The sequence below is a fragment of the Phaseolus vulgaris genome, chromosome 7 (assembly GCF_051622355.1).
Source record: "Phaseolus vulgaris cultivar YP4 chromosome 7, ASM5162235v1, whole genome shotgun sequence".
Taxonomy (NCBI): domain Eukaryota; kingdom Viridiplantae; phylum Streptophyta; class Magnoliopsida; order Fabales; family Fabaceae; genus Phaseolus; species Phaseolus vulgaris.
The window spans coordinates 486,026-510,203 of NC_143504.1; the positions used below are offsets into that span (position 1 = coordinate 486,026).

The following is a 24,178-nucleotide window of genomic DNA, read 5'->3' on the forward strand; positions in this document are numbered from 1 at the left end:
TAACTGTGTAAGGAAATTTGAAAGTTTAATAATGTTAGGGTGTTATGAAAGAAGCTTTGGTCAGCAACATTCCAAAGGCATTCATTAAATTCCAGCAAATAATGCTGAGAAAAAGAGAGTTTGTGAGTTAAAGATGAGAAACCGTTTCATTTTCATAACAATGGATTCATTCACAATTCACAACTTGTTGCTATAAATACCAGGGAGTAGGAAGGGGAGAGCCATCCGCAGAAGAAGAAGATGAAGATGAATGCGATAGTGGTGGCGGCGCTCGTGGTGACGGAGGTGCTGCTCATGGGGGCTGCCATTGACGCCCTGGATGTGTGCGGTGTGTCGGTGACGGATCTGATGACGTGCAAGGCGGCGGTGACGCCTCCATCGCCGTCGGAACCTTCGGACGAGTGCTGTTCGGTGGTTTCGAAAGTGGACATGGATTGCCTCTGCAATTACAAGAATTCTCCTCTCTTGCCTTCCTTGGGAATCGATCCTGATCTCGCTCTTCAGCTCCCTGCCAAGTGCAAACTTGACAAGACTCCACCTTGTTAGCTCCTTCTCTTCCTTTTGTGAAACTTTACCATTACCTCTAATAAATAAATCATTTTCTTCTTTTATCATTTCTTAACTAAATCACACATTTAACCTTTAATTAAATATCATTAATTAATTAAACGTGTTGGAAATCTCAATCGAAATTACAACATATTATAATATGTAAATGTATCTAAATTTTATGAGATTAAATTAGACTATTTTTAATATAACATCAGAAATTTTTTGTTCAACTAATCAGACAGGAATTGCAGGTTAAAAAAATATCTCAATATAAATATGGAATTATTATTTTTTTCATAATTATTTATAAACCAAAATTAATATATATGTACTTACTCCCAGAATATTTTACATTTAATTTTTGCTAGTCATCAAAATATATACTGCATTTACAGTATATTACATAAAAAGTAATAAATCTAATTTTTAAAAACAAGTCTAATTCTACTATATTTTTCAATATCTAATTTCGGTTGAGTTTTTAATTATTTTTAATATATTCAAGAAACATTTCAATTTATTAAAGAAAATGACACGACTTTTATTTGTTTTTACCATGGATTCCTATACAATTAAAATTATTATTTTTATAGATAATCACAAACTTATCGTTTATATTTAAGGAAAAATGTTGTATTTAGCTAATTCTTACCATTTGTAATCCAATAGTATTAATAAATCTTATTCAAAGGTAAGTTAACTTTTATTCCTAAAACTTTATCATTGTATTCATCACACCTTTTAATTTATTCATCTTTCTTATATGTATCTTCTCTCTCAACTTATGCACACAAAAATATAATATTTTTTAATATTAATATGATTAACATTGATGCCGAATTACGTAAGTTTTCATCGATAATATTTGTTGTATTTCAAATATGTACACATTAAATAGGCGAAATACACTTTTTAAAAATAGTTTGTAGTGTCTATATTTTAATATAAGAGTATATTTGATTAAAAAAATAATTAATTAATAACAGTATAGTGTAAAGCCACAGAGTATCTAGAATGTAGAATGATTTTGCAAGAGCAGAAAGAAGGAAGAATAAAAAAATAGAATAGATAGTTATAGTTATGGAAGAGATGGAGGAAGGAATGAAGTGTGTGTGCACCTGGAAACTCTCCTAACCCAAACCCAACTGCATCTGCATACAAGAGAGAGTGAGTGTGTGTGTATGAATCAGTGAGCAGTTCCCAGTTGCTACAATGGAGTGTGTTCTAAACTTGGGGAGGGGGTTTGGAGGAGGGCGAGGACGAGGAGGAAGACGACTCTGGTTCATAATTCCAAAGGGTCTTTAGCTCACCTCTTTTGCTTCCCAATACAAGAATCACTCCTGTTCATATGTATAAACAATTTGGCATCACAAAAGCTACCTAAATCATGAGAACCACAAAATTAGTTACCTAGTGTGCACGGAACAAGGTAGAGGAGTGCAGGTTGTCCATGACCGTTCATCATGTATAGCCCCAGATATGTGAAGAACAGCCCTGAACACACCAAACATACTCTATACTTTAATACCTTTGAATCTAAATCTAAAATAAATGTTTAAATAAAATGACCAACCCACATGGGAAATGTTAAGTTAACTCATGTGATGTGGAGGAGAAATCTTTAAGCAGATTTCCTATGATACCAGGAAAATCAACTAAGCAACAGTTATGAAGAAACATTATTCAACACAAACATATTACCTACTAACTTACCGAAGCCATAGCCAATCATCAACCAAAGAAAATATCCGCTCACGACCCCCTTCTTAAGATCTTTGTCGAATCTGAGACAGTCCAAAGCCATACATAACATACGTTGAAAACAAGGCTTCTTGTAAAGTAAGGTCGGTATGGAAAAGAAGTTTATAAATCTTCACTTGTTAAAGTTTTTGACTAAATAAGGAATTCAATACCTACGAGAAAAGGAAACAAGCAAACCAGGAAAGAGAATATCTCCAAATCCAATCATATCATAGCCACCCCAAGGATCAGCCAAGCGAGGAAATCTCAAAAGCATAGGAATTGCTTCACCACCAGCCTTGTCACCTCGAGCAACCTACAAAATAAAACTCATCACTGTAGGACACCTTTTCACTGCAAAGAACATAAGCAGTGAGGTGAGAATTTCATTTCAGCAGTGAGGTGAGAATCGAAGGGCCTATTTGATTGCACTCAATAAAAATAGTCTTTAGTTTTTAGAAATTAAAATAATGAATTTAAATATAAATTAAAATTCTAAAATTTTATGAATAATTAGATTATTTAAAATTAGAAAATTTTAAATTTCAATTAGAAAGAAAGAATTTGAAATTCCTTAGTTTCTCAAATCCATGTGTCTTCTTTTTTAAATTCTCTTAATGATTTTGGGTAGGATGTCATCTCACACCAATAAAATAACTACTTTTCATTAATTAGATTTCTTTTATTAATACTAAAAGATTTTTTATTTTATTTAAATTATTAGGATTCTTTTGTTGCGGTAAAACACTTTTATTTTTCTCTCTATATTAACAGGATTTTCTCAATCAAGAAGATTATTCTTTTGTCAATGTCCAAATGATTATTTTTTTATCCAGCACTAGTGTACATTAACTAAAAAAAATAGCCCCAACTATACCAGTATGAACAAAGACTTACAGTAATCATGACACTCTTTTGGAATATCACTGGAGATATGAATACCCAAAAAATGTCGTATACAAATGCACAACAAAGTAGGACCGTTGCAACCTACGATATCAGATTCATAAATAAATTATGAGAGATGACAACAGATATTGGAACAAAACGAGAAAGGAAGTAACAGTTATAATATAAACACAAGGAAGTCATTAAGGTACCTTAATATTAGGCAACCGAGCCATCTGTAATACTGTTATCATCAAACAGATGCCCTGTTAAGAATAAAGCCGTATGTCAAGCAAATTGCATACAACAAAAGCTCAAACAAACAGCTTATCATCGATGAATGACAAAACCCACTATTGAGACAACAAACAATTCTTTAGTGCAATGCCTGAGAAAGCTCACTACGGAATCAAAAGAGAGACCAGGTTTGTCTCAACAAGAATACACATTCACTCTACAATGATTAAGTGCAAAAATATATGCATCATATTTCTGTGGCTGAACATGTGCTCTGATGTGAGCATTCATACATGTATATATGTAGATAAGTGACTGCAATTAAATGTGAGCAGATTTTTTTAAAAAAAGGAACATATCAATACTAGGCAGATACAAAGCTGGAAACAGAATGACAATTGAAAGACTTGTGCCCACGTACTAGAAACTGGAACTCACAAGCAAATCTTGCCCAAACCAAGAAAATGATTGGTGCCGAAATACAACCCATAAAACGGCAAATGCCACGCTGAATAGTAGCACTACCAGCGAGAAAATAGAAACCTCTCCAAATAAAGGTAAATTCACATTCTTCTGAGCACAAGCTCGACGTTTCCTGCCAATATATTTGAGAAAAAACTTGAGAAAATGAAGAGATATACAACATGCAGAAAGAACATTGATTTCCCTTTTTACTAGAAGAGAGAAGATATTTTGTACCTTAAAGCGAGGGTTACAATACAGTTGTGCATCCCCTGAATATGGAAGCAAACTTCCATTAATGAAACGAGTAGTTTCAAACAAATAAGGAAGAAAAAAAAGGATCAAATGCTTGTCAGCAGTTTATAGGTATTGTAGTTTCAAGTTTCAACTTTCTAATAGATCAACATACCAGTTAATGGAGAAGTGAAAGTACAGTCTAATGTATTTGTAAAAAAATAAGTGAATTTTATTAGACAGAATTAAAGATAAAATACAACTAGGGGGCAAACAAAATATCCTCCTAAGGACAAAAAATATACAATGAGAAACAGACTCCAGAACATAGAAACAAGCACGAGATAAATAAGTTTAGTCAACAGAAGTGAATCAACAGTGTATCACATAATTGATTAAAGTGGCATATTTTATCCTTTCCTGTAAATGAGCCCTTAAGAAAAAGAAACTAAAAAAGTTGGTCTAAACACTAACTTTGTTAGTTAAAGCAATTCTGTATAATTGAGTTCAACATTTATGTCAAGTAGTTCAGAAGTTTAACTGACAGAGGAAGTTGGCATCCCTTTTCTACCAGGATCTACCGTATTTTTAGGTTATCTTACATTCTTTGGTTTGTGTATGGTAATGATACGAGTAGTTGGGCTTGTAAAGCCTATCTGGATGCAGATGTATGGCTTGTACAACTAAAACAACCATTTGGTTACAGAAATAATGTTTATAATGTTTTGACACTTATCGCAACCTACTATCAGGGGTAATAGAGTCATTAAAAAAATAAACTTTTGTATTTGTAAAGGAAAAGAGAGCATGAAAAGTAAAACAGTGAATGTAAGGTGGGTGTAAAAATTTATTGGACGATAAAATATCATGGTCCCACCATAATGAAATAATATGAAGGATTGGATTGTATGTTTAAATGAAGTTATCTCTATATCATTACTTGATATTTTTTTAGCTAGAAGATTAGGAGTAAAATCCACGAAAATGAGCTACCTTACCTCAATACCACCAATGCAGAAAAGTACAATCAGCACCCAAATAAACCAAGACGACATGAAGAAGAACAGTAGCACAAGAAAAGTAGAGGCCGTAATGACAAATACGACAGCACCCTTTGTATCTATGTTAACTATTTCCTCAGGTTCGTCTTTCCCTGCTTCAGACACAGCGCTCTATAAAAAAAACAATTTTATGTTACAGACTAATAAAGATGTATTAAAATTGTAACAAGTAAACAAAATGAATGGAAGAAACCATTCTCCATGGCTCCATTTAATAGTTAACTGATTGAAAGATCACGGGCTAGCAATACAGAAGGCAGTCAAAGATAAAAGTAAACGTAGATTAGAAGTTAGCACGGAAGCCAAGATCAGTCTGTGGTTACTGGTTACAAATGTCCCATTCGAACATTGTTGAATATCTGTTACTCACTGGAAGCACACCTTCGCATCACTATGATTACTTCAGTTACATTAAACAACGATAAAAGTTCATAAGATCACATTTGAGCATATATCATAGACATTAAGGTAAATATAGGGTTGCATGGAAAAACCTTGGGAGACAACTCATTATAGCGTTCATCGAATTGATCAGGAGCAGTTATATCTGCCCATAGTGAAGCACATGCAACTGTTGCAACAGCCATCAACCACAAAAATGAAACCGAGTAGTCTACAACTGGGCGCGTTGGAGCATATGGCACAACCTCCACTGAAATGAACAACTCCGAATCAACCATCAGTAAATCATTTGAAACAAACTTCGCATCAAGCAGAAGAAATGCACTTGAGATTGATAAAGAAATGATATTTTTCTTTAATCTTACTTATTTAATGCATTTATGTGAATAAATGAGCATATGTATAGAAATAACTTCTTGCAGTGCTAAAAATTGGGTATTTTACCATTTACTGAATGTTTAATTAATTAATTCATCACAGAAGTACGTGCTAGGCAACATAAAAAGAAAGTCTATGACTTTAGTATGAAATCGTACTCAAGTGCAATTGATGCCAACGGTGAGATCACACCACGGACACTAGCTACAAGGATTCTTGATCAAATGGGGAAACCAAGGATTCTATGTTGAAGTGGGTGAATCATACAACTTTTGATAAGGAAAAACATAGCAGAAAAGTCCTCTATGTCTCAACTAGAACAAAATAGTAAAAATTTAAGTCAGGAGGATATTGACCCTCTAGGGATCCTTCTTGTCACCTTGAGTAAGTCCTTTGAATCATGTTCCAGGACCAAGACGAGTAAGGAGCCGTTTGGTTTCGGAAAACACTTCCTATTTTCATTTCCTGTTTTCATTTTCATATTTTTAGATTTAAAAGACATGTTTAGTTTGACTTTGTGTTCTTGATTAAACAATTTTCAACAAAAAAATTTAAACTATTTTCAACAAAAAAATTTAAACTATTTTATAAAGTTAACAAATGAAGTTTCAATTATGATTATACCTTTATTAATGAACAATTTGTGAATAAATAATTTTATATTATATATCCTTGATTATAACATTTTAGATTGGATTATAAGTTGAACTTGGAGATCATAAATTATCATGCAAATTATTTGCGTGTATAATTACCATTTATATACCATTTCACTAAAATTTTGAATAATAAATTCTTCAGAGTTTCAAAGGATTAGAAATTAAGATTATCTTATGATTTCCTCAAGGTTAAATATGAGGGTCTTATGTTGTTTAGTGACAACAATTCCGTTATCAGCATTACCCATAACCGAACCCTGACAGAACAAAACACTTGGAAATAAGTGATAACTAATACTTCATCAAAGAGAAGTTGGATGGAGGCATTATTGTTACAACACATATGACTCTAAGGCTCCAAGAGATTGATGTCTCGACACTGAGCCTTATTCATTTATCAAGAGAAGTGTCCTAAATATCATAGGATATCTATAGATGGTTTATCTTTAGGATAATATGGAAGATCTATAAGGATAACCATATTATTTATCTTAAGAATATCATGAGATTTTAATTTCGTTATTTTTGTCAATTCCATGGTTATTAAAACCAGACTAGTTTAATCAGGACTGTGCGGTTCGTCAGATCCTTAAAACATTGGATCGGTTAAAAACTGCGGTTTGGCAGTTCAACAAAAATCAGGTGTGTCGTTTTGGGTCAGATTTTTTCCTTTTCTTTTCCTTGATCACGATCTAAAAATCACAGGATCCTAAATCAGGAAATAGGAGCATGACATTTTCTCTTGACTCACTTCGGCTTACTTCCCTTCTAATCACAACTTATTTTTAATATATTTCTTACATGGAAATCTCTCTTTTTTTGCAATTTTTTTGGAAATTCCACAATATTTAAAAGTATAAACAAATTATAATATATAAATTAATACAAATCTCTGCTTTCAAATCGGTTTTATAAAATTAATTTAAAGTTAAATTTCAATTTCTTAAAATCATACAAGAGTCTTTCTAACCTTATAAATATTATGTTATTTTTTAAAATATTTTTTAACATTTTTTAATATTATATTATATTGTTATATTTAAGTCGTTCAACTACGCTAATTATTGGTTATTTTTCTATTTCTTTTGCCTTATAAAAGGGATACAAAATTTTGTTTCTTTCAACTTACAACTAAGACAACATCCGTTAAATACGTACTTATTATTAGGATTATATGTGCTAGAAAATAACTTATCTAGTTACTGTGTCCAATGTTAGATTTTAACTTCATAGCTTATCTCTGGTACCCTATCATATTATTATTACATGACAAAATGAAAGAGAAGTAAATACAAAACTCTTTCACAAAAGCACCAGTGGACAAACAAACTACAAATACAAGTTTAAAAAATCGAAGGACAGACCTTTCCTTTTAGATGTCAAAAGTTTGTTGAGAGTGTCTCCTACTGACTTTGTTATCTCCACAACCGGAATTGAAATATTTACCGGATTGTCCTTGGAGCAGTCCATCTCAAAGAGTTCTGATATAAAATAAACAGATAAATTTCATATTAAAAGCGTAAAATAACATAAAAAGTAAAAAAAAGTGCAGTAAAGGTAAGTTTAAGTTAGTGAATTGTAATTGTAATGCTAACACAATTAGTGGAATCCTTTTTTCTGTATGTAATAGCCTCTACGGATTTAATAAAAACCAATAATGCAACAATGCTTGTTATCATGGTTTCATCTACAGGCTTCGGATGAGCAATGAGATTGGATTTCTTTTTAGAGCTAATGTATTGCCCTTTTCCATGATCAGTGATCATCCTCTTATGTACAATTTATTATGGAAACCAATCTTTAACAAAAACTAGTGGGAAGTAATATTAGGAAAAACAATGCATACTGGTATGATAAACTACATGATTTAATTTTGGGCTATTGTCAGTGGAAAATATGATCAATCTAAAATCTGGAGGTGTAACGTGAAGCCTTATTAATGTTTTATATATCCATGAAGAGTCCAATTTCAGCATGTAACATAATTCCACTTATACAAAGCAATACCATTTAATGTATCTAAAGTGCCAAAATTAGTCCAATGATATTTCACTTTGTTGTTTAGTGACATTGTCTCATGTTTTAATATTTTATAAAATTGAGCTATTTGCCTATTTCAAGTACAAGACTCATCATTCCATAATAGCTTTCCTGAAAAAAAAATAAGCTCCTAAGCATTAGAATTTGTTCCTATACATCATTATAAACTTAAAATCTTTATCCAGGTTCCAAGAAAGCGACAATAGTTGGCAATCAGAGTTCAAGCTATGCTTGTGAGCCCAGGTTTAGCCGTGCTACGTACTGTTTATTAAACCCCGTGCTTAGATTTTGAGTATACTGCACAGCATGCACGAAGAGATTTCAGCCTAAAGAAAAAGCATGCGAGCAACCAAGCTGACAAGTGAGTGGGGACGTTACCAGACTGACAAATGACACCTTCTATACGTCTAATACACCTTCTTTATTCAGATTAAACACAAAATAGAAACCTCGTGGTTGAAGTGCTAAAATATACCATCGGCGTCGTTTATCATGAACACGGCAGCAGCACCACCGGACTGCGCGAATGTAGCTTTAGTTGTGAAGTCACAAACGCCTCGTGCGCAGAGAGCTGCTAATCCAGATAACTGCAAAATGGAGAAATGCAGAAGCACACTACTTGAGGAAGCTGATATACGATGAACAGATTTCAAAATACGAGCATGAAAGTAAGAAAACAAACAAAGTTGGGGAAAACAGTTGATGCATGATACGAAGGAAGGGGAACGAGAAAGAAACCTTTACGGTGGAAGCGGAACAGCAGTCCAAAGGATCGGAAATAACAGCGGGAACTTTGGTAGTTGGATCAGCATTGTCAGGCAAATCGGAGCCAAATTTTGCAGTCATACCATTGTACTCTTCATCTTCCTTCCCATCAATCCAGCTCTGTATCTTAACCTGCAAACACATTGATTAATGTTATTAAACATGAGAGAGAGAATTGAAGAAATAGATAAACGTAAGGAGGAGGAATTACCAATTGCGCAACGTGATCGCAGTGGTCTTCATCGGCGGCGGCGGCGGCGGCTAGGAAGGCGAAGGAGAAGAAGAGAAGGAGAAGAGCCGGCGGCAAAGAGGAGGAGGAGGGCATTGTTGGTTAGGGGAAAATTGAAACGGTTGGGTTATGATTGGTTAAAGGTTTAGTGTGTGCTGTGACGATGAGAAGGACATTGGTTCCTCTCCTCTCCCTCCCTCGGGAATTTCGTGGCATTTTGGGATTCTGCATTTTAAAATACTCTTCCCTCCTCTCTCTTAGCCAACCGTTTCCACCTTCTCCACTTCATCATTCTATATCTTCTCCCTTTTCACATTTTCCCAAACTTCACTCTCCACCGTCAATCCCTTTTCTACACATTTCAACATTATTATTAGGAACACACATTTTATCATCATTAATTTACTCATCTTACCCTAATTTTACTTTTTTTTAACCAAATTTTTCAATTTTAAAATAATTGTAAATCTACCAGTAGTTGAACATTGTCGGTGTCAGACACATCGAATACTGATACTTGTAGGATATATGTATCTGCGAAGTGTCCAATTAAAAAATTATTTGTTGTTTTGATATTTATAGCACGCTAACACAATTTTAAAAGGAAAAAACACATTAATTTTATAAAAACTCAAATTTATGGTATAAATTTTGATAATGATTATAAAAATAAGGAACAAATCATTTTGAACCAACTATGAAAAACATCTTTCTACTAAAACAAACTGAAATATATTTATGCACATAAACATTTATTGTCAATTTATATAATTCATAATTACATAATATATAGATTTGTGTCCCTATGTTCTATATTTTAGAGATTATACGTATCTCCGTATCTGTGTCTGTACTACATAAGTGTCGACCGACATAACCAGATTCATTAAGTCCAATAGAAGATGATTAACAACACCAAACAGTGATTAAACATTAAGTAATACACTCTTAATCCTGGTCTAAAACTCTAATCTGATTCAATAATAAAGGATCCACAATAATAATATAAACAGTCACAAGTTTTGCAAAAAATCATCACGCATTAATTACACCAAATATCGAATACTGAAATCTGACTTAAACGTTATAGTATCTTTTGCGGGAATGGAGATTTTACAAATGAGGAGACATTAAAGCATGAAGGGATATAAAAGTAATTTTCTTTTTATATCTTACAAGATGAAAAACATAGATCAGAAATGTTGTAAGAGAAAAACAAAATGGGAGTATAAAAGCATTGGGCGTTAAAAGCGGTTTGTGATTGTTGTTGTGTTGATTTTGAAGTCCATGGCTCCCTCCATGAGGATCGTCTTCGGTCTTCTCACTTTCGTCACCGTCGGAATGATCATAGGTATCTCTTCTCTCTTCTCCGATTTCTTCTTCTTCTTCTTCTTCACTCTCTTGCTCTTTCTTCTTCTCTCTCCCCCACTGCCCTAAATCACCACACATCTCAATAATCATATTTGAATTACCACTCACAACTTTTCACTCTTCTCTTCCTCAATTACATTGCAGGTGCTCTCTCTCAGTTGGCCATCATACGAAAATTGGAAGACTCATACGGTATCGGATCCTACTTTTCTTCTCATTTTCTACCCTCGTTCTCAATAATTAGCCACGATAGGTGTGCCAGCACCCACCTTACGCAAAGTTAAATTTTTTATTACATGGTGGAGTGCCAAGGATTGTAGGCATCTCTAACACCGTGCCATCTACCAACCCCTTCAAAAGCTTAGGCTTTTAGCTGATGCACATTAATGATTTTCAAATTTCTGCATTGCTTCTTTAACGAGTTTAAATGAAACAAATAGGGGACTTGTTTTAGAGGGATATTTGACCTAGATTTTTGTGTTTGATTATTTTTGTTATGCTCTGTTAGCCTAACTGCTTCATGCAGGCTCTGATTCTTTGCCATTTAGAAGATTGCGTGAAGTCGAAGGTCAGGGTTACCTTCAATTGCCAAGAGGTCAGTAATATTTTTGTTTTCTGCCTATTTTAATCTCTCTAGAGTGCTAGATGCCTGCTAAGTTAGTTCCCTTTCCACCATGTGCAATGCTTTACCTAAAAAGTAAAATGTACTACTGTATTAATCTTTTTTTTATTCCTTGACTGACTTTCAATCGTTTCATTGTTGAGTCTTCTAGATATTGTATTTGTTTTTTTTTTTCAAACTTTCTGTAAAACACAAATATCTTTGTTATGAGTTACTCCATCAGTGTATTTTAGTTTTACATATTTTTTAAGTTGTCAATAACTAGCAATTTTCTTCATTGGAGCTTCTTTTTCAACCATTTCTTCTAATTTTCAGGTATTTCTTTTTGGAATAATGACAAGGAAGCAGAAGTGTTACGCCTTGGATATGTATGTCCGTTGTCCTCCCTTTCTTCTGCTAAACTTTTCTATTTACATGTTTTCTCAGGCTCATCCTCTATGATAGAATCACAGACCTCATGGTAAAATAAAATAGTAAAATATTATTGCTTATACATTCGGTGTAAAGGTATAATTTTAACGCCTCAAAAAGGCAACAAGATTAAAGTTCTCTTCTCTGTTCAATTAAATACTTGGTTAAAGAATGCTTGACTGCACTCTGAGTGATCAATATCTGTGTCATTCTGTCTTATAATTTTACGTTTAAAGCCTATGTCAGTCTGTGTTCCAGCTTGCGTTAGACTCATTAATTTAACCATTGTCTGAATAACCAGTTTATTTTCTTTTTTCAGTGAATTTCTTTTGCTTATTCTCATTTTTTTGAGAAATGAATAGATTTGCATGCTTAAATTTTGATTATTATTTCCGTCTGATCCTCAATTGTAGGTCAAACCCGAAGTGCTTAGCTGGTCTCCTCGGATTATTTTACTTCATAACTTCTTGAGTTCAGAGGTTAGCTGTCCCTACTAAATGCTGTTTTTCATTATTAAAATGTTTCTTGAGGTCAAATACCCGGCAATTAACAGTACTTTTAAAGCATTCTTCAGCTGAATAAAAACTGCTGGTGGTGGCCATATGTATGTATTAAAATTATTTTATCTTTACAGGAATGTGATTATCTCAGGGCTATAGCTCTCCCTCGCTTGCATATTTCAACTGTGGTTGATACGAAAACTGGAATGGTACATTGGCAGTTTCTGTTGAATTTCAATTTGATTGATCATAATCATCAATACATGCTACGGGATGAGATAGGGTTTAAGTTTCATTATGCCTAAGTGAAGTATTGTCAGATTCACCATGGGAAAATTTTAGTATGTATAATGAATTTGTCATAAAATACTAAATGCCTTTTAGGAAGACAATGTGCATATGCATATACAGGAGCTTGTTGTTTTGTTACATTTGAACCTTCTATATTGTTGCATTCTGTATGCAACTACCTAACCAGCTCACTTTGTGACTGCGTTTTAATTTCTTCTCTTTAAGAATAAATTATATTTTTGTAAACCACTAAATGGTTTTTATCTGAGGGTGGCAGGACCCTTCTCACAGAAAATACCCAATCCTGGGCTAGGAAAAAATGAGTGAGAAGTTTTGAAACTTAAAAAAGAAGAATTTTATGCTTCAAATGTAGAGCTTAAGTGAAGGGCTGTATTTTAAGATTAAAAGAATTTTCTGTTGATTTCACACAATGGTCAAATAGGTTAAAAACCACTAGAAGGAAACAATTTATCCTAAAATTGCTTTTTGCTTTGCTTTCCTATTATACCAATTTTCTGCTTATCTGTGACATCATTTATGTGTTACATATAAAACCACTTCAAGGAATTTCGCTAAACACCTTGAAGAAATAAAGAAAAGTTGTTAAGATTATAAACAGCTTTTGTTGATTTCACACACTGGCTAATAGGCTCCTATATCATTCTTAGAATAAGTTGATTTTATATTCAGTGGTGGATGTTGACCAATAATTTTGGGGAGACCAAAATAATATATTTAAACTAAGCATAGTTTTAATTTTTAATCTCCATGCAAAGCCGCTAGAGTCCATTCTCCACACGTTGCATAATTGGATTAAGAAGAAAAGGAAATCCATTTTAAAATTAGTGTGGACACGTGGAAGTAGTAGGATATGGGGTCATTTTCATCTATGAACATGTATTTCTTCATTAAATGTGATATTTCTGTCCATAGGGAATCAAGAGTGAAGTCAGAACCAGCTCTGGTATGTTTTTGAATCCTCAAGAGAGAAAATATCCTATGGTACAAGTAAGTTAGCAATTTTACTCTCCCCTCAAGTCTTTTACTTCAGTCATTAAAGCAGTGTAAAAAACATGGAGTGCACCATCTGGTGTGACCATATTTTATTGAGTAACTTTAACTGTACAGTCTGATAAAATATGTTCACCTTGCTCATCTAGGCAATTGAAAAAAGAATCTCTGTCTATTCTCAAATACCAGTTGAGAATGGTGAGCTTATGCAAGTCCTGAGGTGAGAATATGACTTATTTTTTCTCTCTATATCTGAACATGAGTGGGTTTGCTAGTATTAAGGCTAACATTTGCAGCAGCACAGGTACGAGAAGAATCAATATTACAAACCTCATCATGACTATTTTTCTGACACCGTAAGTTGTATTTGCTCTTTTTTAATTTTCAAATTATAGTCAACATGCGAATTTCCTTGAAGTGGCTTCTATGAAACCCCATTTGCAATCTGTTATGCCTTTTTTTTTTCGAGACAGTTCAACTTGAAGCGTGGTGGGCAGCGAATAGCCACAATGCTTATGTATTTGAGTGACAATGTTGAAGGAGGAGAAACATATTTCCCATCAGTAAGCTTCTTGTTTTCTGAAATTTGTTATTTAACTTATTTTGGTAGTTGTTGTATACTTTTTTTTGGATTTTATCTTTACCATGGGAAATATGCTCAATTTGTAACATGCTACTACTAGCTATCTATTCGGTGTTATGTGTTGGCTGTTATATCTGTCACTCAAATTGGACATTTTGACTATAGTGATGCTGTTGTTTATAATAATACAATATGATTCAGGCTGGTTCCGGTGAATGTAGCTGTGGTGGGAAACTTGTCAAAGGGCTATCTGTCAAACCAACTAAAGGAAATGCGGTGCTTTTCTGGAGTATGGTTAGTGCAATTAATTTGCTTATTATGGACGGTATCCGTGTTAATTATGAAATAGGAACATCTATTTCCTTAATTGTTCTAGTACTTTTACGTGTCTTGAAGATTGTGCTTTTTGGCCCCAGAGATAGAATATATATCTTTGATCATCTGCAAGTGCATGTGTCTTAACAAGTCATAGAATGACGAGTGGGGTACTGTTTCCCAAAGATTGATAAAGAGTCAATTTTATCTAATAACCAATTACTGCAGTACAAAACTACCAAACAAATTAGTATAAGCATAAGAAGCAAAGAGTAACCAAAAAGTTTAAGTGATAAATTCAAGAATACAAGAATTAATCCACTTTTTCTATGTAGAAACAGTATGTTTTACCCTTTTACCCATTGGAATACATATGCAAACACTGGTGCTTAATAAGATAAGCTTCTACCATTACATATTGTTAAGAACCGGTGCTAGATAGGAAGAACCAGTTTAAAAATCAAGGGTAGAGATGGCTTTATAGGTTTTTATATATATATTTTTTCAATTTATACTCATCATTAGGATTTAGCTGGTTTATGAATTGGTACTTTTGTGATAGAAAATGTGAATGGTGAATGTAACTGTTAGTGTTGATCTTGGCAGGGACTGGATGGTCAATCAGATCCGAACAGTGTGCATGGAGGATGTGAGGTAATGTCTGGGGAGAAGTGGTCAGCTACGAAGTGGATGAGGCAGACCACTCACGTTTGAAAAAAAAAAATAGCAATTGGATCTTGTCCTTATAAAAGAATAGTGATTAAGAATAGTTATTGATATTAGAAATATTTGATAGTGTTAATCTTAAATCAATAAACTGCAGCACCGTAGTCTGATATTATAGATGCCCCAGGTATGGTTTTACGGGGTTTCCAAAGATAAATACATATCCTCATTTATTCAACTTTCTGTTTTACATTTCCTTTCTCACTCAGGTAAAGATTTCATTCAAATATTTGTAAATGGACAAATCTTTTGGCACTTGTATTCTTTTTATCCACCTTCATGATATAAATTTCACACTTTAATGAAACCAATCTTTAGAATCTAACTATCTCATCAAACCATTCTACACTCAACCAATAAAAAAGATCAGTGTATATGGATTTTATAGTTGTAAAATCAACAATTTTATCATACATGTGTTCTGCGTTTAATTTCACCAAACGTTATTCTATATAGCCTTTGAAATTTTGACGAGAAAAACTCATTTTAACCAGTTTACACTTTTAAATAAATTGAATTCAAATTCTTAAGTCTTTTCAATTTCTAATTCCTATTATTTTTACTTATCACTCAAATTTACATACACTTACAAAAAGGTTTTATTTAAAATTGAGTAAATTAAATGTTAAATATGGTAGGACAATTTCTTCGCAAACTTGTCTTCAAATTTTCCTCCTTATTTTTAAATTCACTCCTAAACTATTAAGCATTCCATTAATAACAATAATATAGACAAATAAAGCAGCTTATCAGTAGTTTACTTAGATTAGAAGTGTGTTTGTATATATGTATCTCCACCACTTACAACAAAAATGTCACTCTTCCATGCTCAAAACCAACGCCATTCCGTTCATAATAAGATAAATGGAATTGTAAAAAAATAATAAACTTTCTGAATACAAGCCTAAATCAAACCATGAGATGTTACGTATCAGCAACTGTATGCCCTTTTTTATGTTTGCCCTTTAAACCAACACCCGCCTGGTACCCATAGAGACAAATACGCAGACCACCCTTTATCATCGCTTCATAAAAATAGTTCTTGAAAACCTCCATGAATTCATCCCTGTCACAGTACCATCATCATCAGCTTCTAAATTTATGCAAAATCTTACAAGAGAGACCACACCGCTACTTTTAACAAATATAAATTGTTTATGTATATAGATAGAACCCATGACCAACCTGACTTGTGGAAGGGTCAACAACGAATACCCCTTTACATCAGGATGCATATCTAGCACCAGTACTTGCAACCTTGAAAGGTCTAACGCCTCAGCATCAATTAGCTTCTTTATCCTGAAATTGCGTATCACAATAATTACGTCACCAAAAGTTTAACAAAAGGTATATCTAATCAGATGTTTGGTCAGAAAGAACAATTTTCTTTAGTAGAAGGACGTGGGATCACCAACCTGCTTGGAGTGCCGCTAGCAATGTTAACACGGTTTTTTAACAAAGAAATCTGCATTGATCATAAAACAAAATCAATGGAGCAATGCTTCCACGAAGAAGAATAAGAAGAATCACAATTTATAACATGAACCAAGGGAAGGAAAAATCATGCAGCGGTGAAGAACAAAACATTAAATTTAAATGCACAGAAGTAAATTCACTTTTTTAGAGTCCAAGAAAAGGGGTTTAGATTTCAAGTTTTTAAAATTAAAAACGGAGTAATTTGGTCCCTCAGCCGCATGCCGATGAATTTTTGTCTGGTTTCACAACTGGTACAAGTTGAAGTGGAAGGATGCAGAAAACAAGAGAGAGCAGAAGTAATGCATAGTTGAATTGACAAAATCATTATACTTGTCCTATCAAACCAGAGCCATAGCTCCCACAATATGCTACTCTCAGTCACAGAAACACAGAAACACAAGTTATCTTGCCCGTAAAATTTGTAAATAAGTGAGTGAGTGTTTGACGAAAATGAAAATCAACAAATAAATGAAGGTTAAGAGCACAGAACAGAAAGACAGTTGAATGAGTTGATGGTGATTGGTTTAGGGTTTGTTAGGGTTTAGGGTTGTACCTGTTCCGGAAGCTTAACGTGCTTGGCGAATAGCTTTGCAGCGTGGCATTGTTTAGTGAAAGAGCGAAAGCCCCTGCAGAACGAAATTAGGGTTTTAGCATGTAAAAGGAATTATAAAGGGAGATAACGAGAGAGAGAGAGAGAGAGAGAGAGAGAGAGAGAGAGAGAGAGAGAGAGAGAGAGAGAGAGAGAGAGAGAGAGAGAGAGAGAGAGAGAGAGAGAAGAAGAAGAACCTGAGAAGGTCTATGCATCTTAGGGCAGAGGAAGTCACGATCAGAACCGCGGGACTTCCGGCGTTAACTTTTCCCTCAACCACACTCCCTTCGCAGAGATGCTCCCTCCATGCGCCGCCAAACGCCGCCTTAACAGTTTTCCCCAATGTTTGGACATCACACTGATTTGGTACCTCCAGAATGCAGTCTTCTCTGAGAGACTCCAACTCCAGCGATGAAAGCTGAAGACCCATCGCCGACTCAAGGACGCGCAAAGGCTCCGACGAAGGTTCATCGGACTTCTCTTCTTCCACCTCTTTCGCCTCCTCCTTCTTCTTCTTCTTCTTCTTCCCAATATCACACTCAGTTTTTCTCTTTCTCTTTTCCGACGCCATTCCAACCTTTCTCTCCTCTTCTTCTTTCTCTCAGCCCTATATATATTATTATTCACCTTTCTTTTTCACACACTTTTTTTTATCTTTCCCAACCCCTAATTTTCATTATGGGCCCAATCAACATTATTACTAATCAAACTCCTCCTTTTTTTTCTTATAAAAACAATACAATTGAATCCAACACAAAATAAATTATTATATACACAATTACTCTCTTTTATCTTCATTTCGAAAATAAATTATACGGAACATTATTTTTCAGTTATATATTATACAGCATCAATCATTAGAAACAGTTATATATTGCAACTATATTATTCTTTATACATTTATATTATATAAGCAGATGAACATTTATCCATAATAGTCAACGTTCTTTAAAAATATTTATATGTTGTTTTGATATTTAATAATTAATTTTATGAGAATTTTTAAATTCAATTAATTAAATTGTGAATTAATTTTATTATATATATATATATTAAAACGGTATGGGGAAAATATTACATTATTTGCAGTTAATTATTCAAATAAATTATTATTTTTTTAAATATTTTTATAATATAATTTCCAATTTTACAAAATAAAAGTTTATAATTAATCATCTTTCAATTTTTATTTATATTAATTCTTATTAAATTTTAATTAAGAATATAATTCAATTAATTAATTTTTTATTTTGTCAGATCAATCTCATCAACTATAATTTATTTGTTTATTTTTCTTTTCACTTCCTCTTCCATCTAAATATTTAAAAAAAAAAAAATCATAAAACTCAAAACTACACAATATCTTAAATGCTAAAATGTTTAGGAGGAGGGAGAGTTGAGGTAAGGATATAATAGTAAATTAATGTGAATTTTATTTTGTCAACTTTTGTGTGTGAAAGTGATGGTTGTTTTAAAAATCAAAACAATCTCTTGTAATGGGATCAAATTGATGATTGTTCAACAAGGGATGTAAGTGGACAAAAAGATAAACAACTACCCCATGTTTGCATAGCTCATGATAGTGCCCATCTATCAATATCTGAATTACAAATTATTTAGAGCAACACAAAGAGAACAACTTTATTAGATGCAGATATGATTCTTCAAAAAGAAAGAGAGGGGGAACTATACCATGTTTTTCTTTTCTCAGAAATCTCACATGGAATAAAAATTAACAATCATACTGATAAGAAATTTCTGTACAAATTAAAGTTGACTTGTATAATATTCTTAAAATAAGAATTGAGATATGATATATGAAAAAAATTATAAATTAATTTTATCTGATGAAAATATCTTCGTGTACTTCAAAACAGAGATCCCACTGAAGTTACCTTTCAGAACTTTTAGGCAATGAATCATTCCTTTTTCGGCAGAAGATGTCACAGATAAAAATAGTCATTGCATACAGAAGAAAATAACTCTAAAACATTTTTCTAACATGAATGTACAATTTTTCTTTGACATTGGTTATAAACTTCTACAGTAATTCATCAAACATAAAAATGAACCGAAACAAAATAGATTTCATTCCTAATTGGATCAATTTTAGAACAGGATTGGAAGTATCATTCTCTAATTCATCCCATTCTCACTTCTATTATGGTTCTGATTCCAAAAATTAAATTAATCACTCATTGTACCATACTTACCCAGACAAAGGAATAAACAACCTCCAAAGAAAATCAACCTGGACTTTAAAAGGCAATTCTTGAAGAAAACGAACAAATTTTCCTAGACTACCATATTACAACATACACTGTACAATTGTAGAATTGACAATCTACAGCGTCCGTTTCCTTCATTATTCATTTAAGTTGGTTGGTACAAAATCAGTTTTCCTGCTTTGTCATCAAAACCTTGACTTCTACGCACGTTTGCATAGAATCTGGTAAAACAAAATAAGTTATTTGCTTTGTGCGCATCCGCAACTGCAATTCTCAAGTTCTTTGTGAAGCTTCTGAAAGAGGGTAAAAAAAATTTGTTATCAAAACCAGCAGTTAACTAATGCCTGAATTATTCTGTGCAATTCTTATCCTTCATAAGTAAAATTCTTTATAATACAGATAAGTAATACAATTCAGGAATCATGATTAAGGAGACAACAATCTACTCAGTTAGGAAACTCAACGTGACTTTTCACATCCAGTCCTTTCTTATTCTACTTTAAAAAAAATTACAGCTTCAACTTAGCTTGTACTTGGAGTGCGACAGAAATATCATATTGATAAAACAAAATTACAAAATTATACAAGTTATGAAGGTTGGTTGTATGAATATAATTTTCAATAAAGGATGATGCTACACATAAATAAATTATGTACAGATAAATATTGATTAAGAGGAGTAATGTAATAGAAAGAGATAAAGTAATAGTAAATATTGGATTTTGAAGTGATTCCAACTAAGATGTCAGCCTAATGTCTATCTAAAATGTCAAAATTTATAGTGATGTTTAATATGACTTTTTTTTTATAAAAAAAATAATAGTAAATAACAAACAATTAGTCAAAAGGACTAAACCTCTATAGTAAGACGGTTCATGAAATTAATAAAATAGCAATTTTATCCCTGAAAATGTACATTATCTATAAATTTAGTCTTCCAAATTGTAATAGAAGGTAAAACTAATTCTTGAAATAAATAAAATGAAAAGTCCTTAAAATTTTAAATTACCAATCAATTTAGTCTTTCAAATTGTATAAGATAAACCCAACCTTATGCTTAAATTCATTTTTTACCCTTATCTAGGTTTATATTTCGCTAGTAAATTAAAAAGAATTAAGTACAATTAAATATCTATACTTAGGAGTTGATTTGTTTTACCATTATAATTTTAAAGACTAGATTAATTGGTAATTAATTTTTAAGGATCATACTATCTTTTATCTTTCACATATCAATTTGACCATCTATTATGTTTTAAAGGACTAAATTGATAAATGTACAATTTCAAGGACTGGCTTACTATTTTATTCTATTACTTTTAAAGAACAATTTAAAAGATTATTACCGTTTTAAATAATGCATTAGTAGTCTCCTCTTGTAAAAAGTGTAGTAAAGGCTTGTTGTTAGTGTATTACAGCTTATGGTAAATATAAAATATTACAGTGCCCAGTATGCAACAAAAAGATCATTATGCGAGGTTATCCTTGATGAAACCAGCTGGCTGACATACACATTCTGTTTTAAGTGTACACTTAACTATCAATGAACATTGACATTGCACACTGGGTATTGACTATAGCAAGTTAATACCATTGAGATTGCAAAGATTAGCACCGTCACAATTTTGTCTTTGTCTTTGGTCTTGACTCCCAAATGAAGACTTTTCAAGGCAACTTTTGACAGAGTCACTTCAACGTCGACAATCTTCGAATGTAGTAGTGATCCAAACGATGTTCAAGGACTTAGAGGTCCGAACAGCAAGGGAAGTTAAAACTAGTTTACCATGTTCCATTGCCCCTCGTAAAAAGACAAAGTTGTTGAAGTTTGTATAACTATCCAAGGAAAGAAAGTGACTGTCTGAATCCTATTGGAGCAATAGTGCGATTCCGGCAGCTTTGGAGAAGGGAGAAGAGTTAAGGGGTTGAGACTGGGATTATTGGCTCCGGGGATGGAAAACTATTAATTCTGACAACTTGTATAAGACGTGTTGCACGCGCAAGACATGGAAGAATGGAGAATAACTCAGGTAGTCAGAAGCATTAGCCCTAGCCAAGGTAGAAGAGAGAGTATGAAGTTGGGCTATAATGATTTTGTTGTGTTCCTTTGCAATCAGAAACTTTGTTTATTTAAGATATGGTTTATGTTAGTTGATTTAGTATGTTATAGAAGGCAGTGGTGATTGGCTGACGGGTTAATGATGATGGCTAGAGGTATTTGGCTTGCCAGTGTGGAAAGGTGCTTACCACGTGAAAAAAAAGAGCGTTGTTTGAAGTGGCCAGATAGCATGGCAAGCTCAAGGGAAGACAGTAACATTGCCCTATATCAACAAGTTGTTTGTTTTTCAAGAGCTTACGCACGTTTTATTCCTAAGCTTGATATTGCACTATTTTTCCATCAGCAGCCGAGGAATCTCCAGGCCTCACAACCATTACCAATTTTTTTGGATTCTACAGGGAAATTAATTGGTGGAGACGTCTGATATGAAATTCCTACGACGAAGAAATTGGGGATGCATTTGGTCATGTATGTTGGGACGATTTATCAGACAGAAAGTGGCCCTCTCTCGCATTTCAGTCAAGGGGTCAGATTTATGTTTGATACGCACAGGTTAAAGCATTCAGTGTTTCTGCCTTCTAATGGGCTCTAGAACTTGTTAATACGCTACATTTTCCTCTAGCAATTAATTTATAGATTACTTAATTTGAATATTTCTTCTAAAAGTAACAACAACTCCACTAAGATCCCATCAATAGTTCAGATTCATCCAGTAATTAGCATTTAATGAAGGACAAGTTCACTTAATACTCCTCATCCACAAGGGGTTGGTAAAAAGCCTAACACCACAATAGAGATAGACATATAATCTGAATAGCAGATTCATATATCGGAAGCATTTAATTCATAATTCATGAACAGGCATGGGAGTGAAAAGTATTGGAGAGGGAAGGGTAGTTTTACAGACCTGAACCTGTGTTTGAAGACCTTTAATATGCTGAACGGCCAAATCAAGCATGTCTGCATAGCTTGTTTGCTACAACGAATATTGAAACAAGATTAAGAGATAAGTAAGAGAGAGTGGTTTGACATAGCAAAAGAAGGAGGCAGAAATAGAAACAATACCTTATCCATATTAGGTACAAGGTCCTGCAATTTCTTGAGCTTTCCACTTATTCTGGTTCTTCTCTCCTGCGTGTTGAATTGGACGGAATTGAATAGAAGAAGGAGGAATGAATGAGAGTGAAAAAGGTAGGAGTAGGTGAGTAATTACCCGCTCTGCAATGCTGCGGGGATGAGTAGCGCAGCCTCGCTTAGCGCGGATTTTGCAAGGGACGGAATCTTCAGGAATGTGCAGGAGCTTCTCAACCGTCGCCATTTCGAGAGTGGTCTGAGGAAGACTGAACTGAGACTCCAAGGCGTTGAGGCAATGGAGAATGTCTTGATCGGCGGAGTTGGAGTTTTTGGAGCGCTTCGGCGGGGGAGTGGAAAAGGCGATGGAATTGGAATGAGAATGAGAACCGTCCCACGGCTCCATTCCGAAGCCGGCATGGTCGCCGAGCACCAAATTGTTACTGTTATCGCCGCCACACAGAGATTCTTGGCAGTGACCCGTGAAGCTCAACTGCGACTTCAACCGAGAGCCCCGCGTGATGGTGAACCCCGCGCCTGCGTCGCGTTCGGCAAAAATCAACCACGTGGACAGACAACTGGGCCGGGCCCGCGTGGGCCCGGCCCAAAAGGATCATTTAGAGTAATAATAATAATAATAATTCAGGAAGAGTAAGTTAGTTACCATTGAGCGTGTGGTTGTGGTTATGGTTGGTGGTGGCGGCGGCGAGGTGGGAGAGGAAGCCGGCGGGAGAGCTTTTTTGACGGAGTAAGGCGGATCCGAGGGCGTGGTTGTGATACGATGTTTGGTCCTTGCTGGTGGAGTCGGGAGAGTCTCCTCCGGAATAGTAAGGGGTGGGGTTGGGGCGTGATCCTCCGATGAGGGCGTCGACGGTGGTGGTGAGGAGAGAGCCGGGAGCGGAGCCGTAGCGCGTGAGGCCGGTAGGCGCGTGGCTCATGGATTGAGAGGAGGAGGAGGAGGAAGAGGAGGAGGAGGAGGGATACATGGAGGAGAAAGCAGAAGAAAGCAGAAGAAGAAGGTTTGGTTTGGTTGGGTTAGAAAAAGAAGGTGCAATAAGCAATTTAGATAGAGATAGATGCGATGGCATTGGTGGGTGTATGCCACTTGTGGAATACTTTAAGGCTGCATCAGCATTCTGCAATTGTATTGGCTCAGTGCCATTTGGGTCACGTGCCACTTTTTTTTCAACCACGTCCCCATTCATGGAATCAGAATCTTTTCATTCCTTCTCCCTTCTTTTTTTTTCTCAATCTTTATATTTCGAATCAATGGATGATTTG

General features: G+C 34.1%; 5 protein-coding genes across 11 annotated transcripts; 2 read left to right on the plus strand and 3 right to left on the minus strand.

Annotated features, from left to right (window-relative positions):
- Window positions 1–42: 42 nt before the first annotated feature.
- LOC137828775 (signal peptide peptidase-like 5) lies at window positions 43–9,969 on the minus strand. Of its 6 annotated transcripts, none has more exons than XR_016523371.1 (15): window positions 9,630–9,969; window positions 9,392–9,550; window positions 9,129–9,240; window positions 7,978–8,094; window positions 5,669–5,826; window positions 5,112–5,285; window positions 4,117–4,151; window positions 3,856–4,012; window positions 3,393–3,446; window positions 3,190–3,282; window positions 2,466–2,608; window positions 2,266–2,336; window positions 1,963–2,046; window positions 1,671–1,892; window positions 43–522 (listed from the first exon to the last, which is right to left on the minus strand). XR_016523371.1 is itself a non-coding variant. In XM_068635459.2 (14 exons), the coding sequence occupies exons 1-14, from the start codon at window positions 9,741–9,743 to the stop codon at window positions 1,777–1,779; spliced, it is 1,587 nt and encodes a 528-aa protein (XP_068491560.1). In that variant the 5' UTR covers window positions 9,744–9,969; the 3' UTR covers window positions 1,592–1,776. The 6 variants fall into 6 exon arrangements, 1 of the variants encoding a protein (XP_068491560.1); XR_016523370.1 differs by having other exon boundaries at window positions 43–583; XR_016523372.1 differs by lacking the exon at window positions 43–522 and having other exon boundaries at window positions 1,559–1,892; window positions 3,839–4,012; window positions 9,630–9,929.
- On the plus strand, window positions 241–614 carry LOC150025715 (putative lipid-transfer protein DIR1). Its single transcript, XM_090305176.1, has one exon. It carries the CDS (start codon window positions 241–243, stop codon window positions 544–546), a length of 306 nt encoding a protein of 101 aa, XP_090161302.1. The 3' UTR covers window positions 547–614.
- An 854-nt stretch (window positions 9,970–10,823) lies between the features above and the next one.
- LOC137828671 (prolyl 4-hydroxylase 1) lies at window positions 10,824–15,655 on the plus strand. 2 transcript variants are annotated; one of them, XM_068635344.1, is made up of 12 exons: window positions 10,824–10,998; window positions 11,163–11,210; window positions 11,545–11,613; window positions 11,956–12,008; window positions 12,465–12,530; window positions 12,686–12,760; window positions 13,776–13,850; window positions 14,003–14,073; window positions 14,158–14,209; window positions 14,327–14,416; window positions 14,638–14,730; window positions 15,358–15,655. In XM_068635344.1, exons 1-12 carry the CDS (start codon window positions 10,935–10,937, stop codon window positions 15,463–15,465), a joined length of 864 nt encoding a protein of 287 aa, XP_068491445.1. In that variant the 5' UTR covers window positions 10,824–10,934; the 3' UTR covers window positions 15,466–15,655. The 2 variants fall into 2 exon arrangements, 1 of the variants encoding a protein (XP_068491445.1); XR_016523518.1 differs by having other exon boundaries at window positions 10,848–10,998; window positions 14,153–14,209.
- Window positions 15,656–16,206: 551 nt separating this feature from the next.
- LOC137828672 (U3 containing 90S pre-ribosomal complex subunit) lies at window positions 16,207–18,162 on the minus strand. Its single transcript, XM_068635345.1, has 5 exons — window positions 17,740–18,162; window positions 17,507–17,579; window positions 16,893–16,942; window positions 16,663–16,776; window positions 16,207–16,543 (listed from the first exon to the last, which is right to left on the minus strand). The coding sequence occupies exons 1-5, from the start codon at window positions 18,111–18,113 to the stop codon at window positions 16,402–16,404; spliced, it is 753 nt and encodes a 250-aa protein (XP_068491446.1). The 5' UTR covers window positions 18,114–18,162; the 3' UTR covers window positions 16,207–16,401.
- A 1,447-nt stretch (window positions 18,163–19,609) lies between these two features.
- On the minus strand, window positions 19,610–24,102 carry LOC137828674 (basic helix-loop-helix (bHLH) DNA-binding superfamily protein). The gene is made up of 5 exons (XM_068635348.2): window positions 23,562–24,102; window positions 23,040–23,434; window positions 22,892–22,957; window positions 22,734–22,802; window positions 19,610–20,063 (listed from the first exon to the last, which is right to left on the minus strand). Exons 1-5 carry the CDS (start codon window positions 24,100–24,102, stop codon window positions 20,010–20,012), a joined length of 1,125 nt encoding a protein of 374 aa, XP_068491449.1. The 3' UTR covers window positions 19,610–20,009.
- Between the last annotated feature and the right edge of the window lie 76 nt (window positions 24,103–24,178).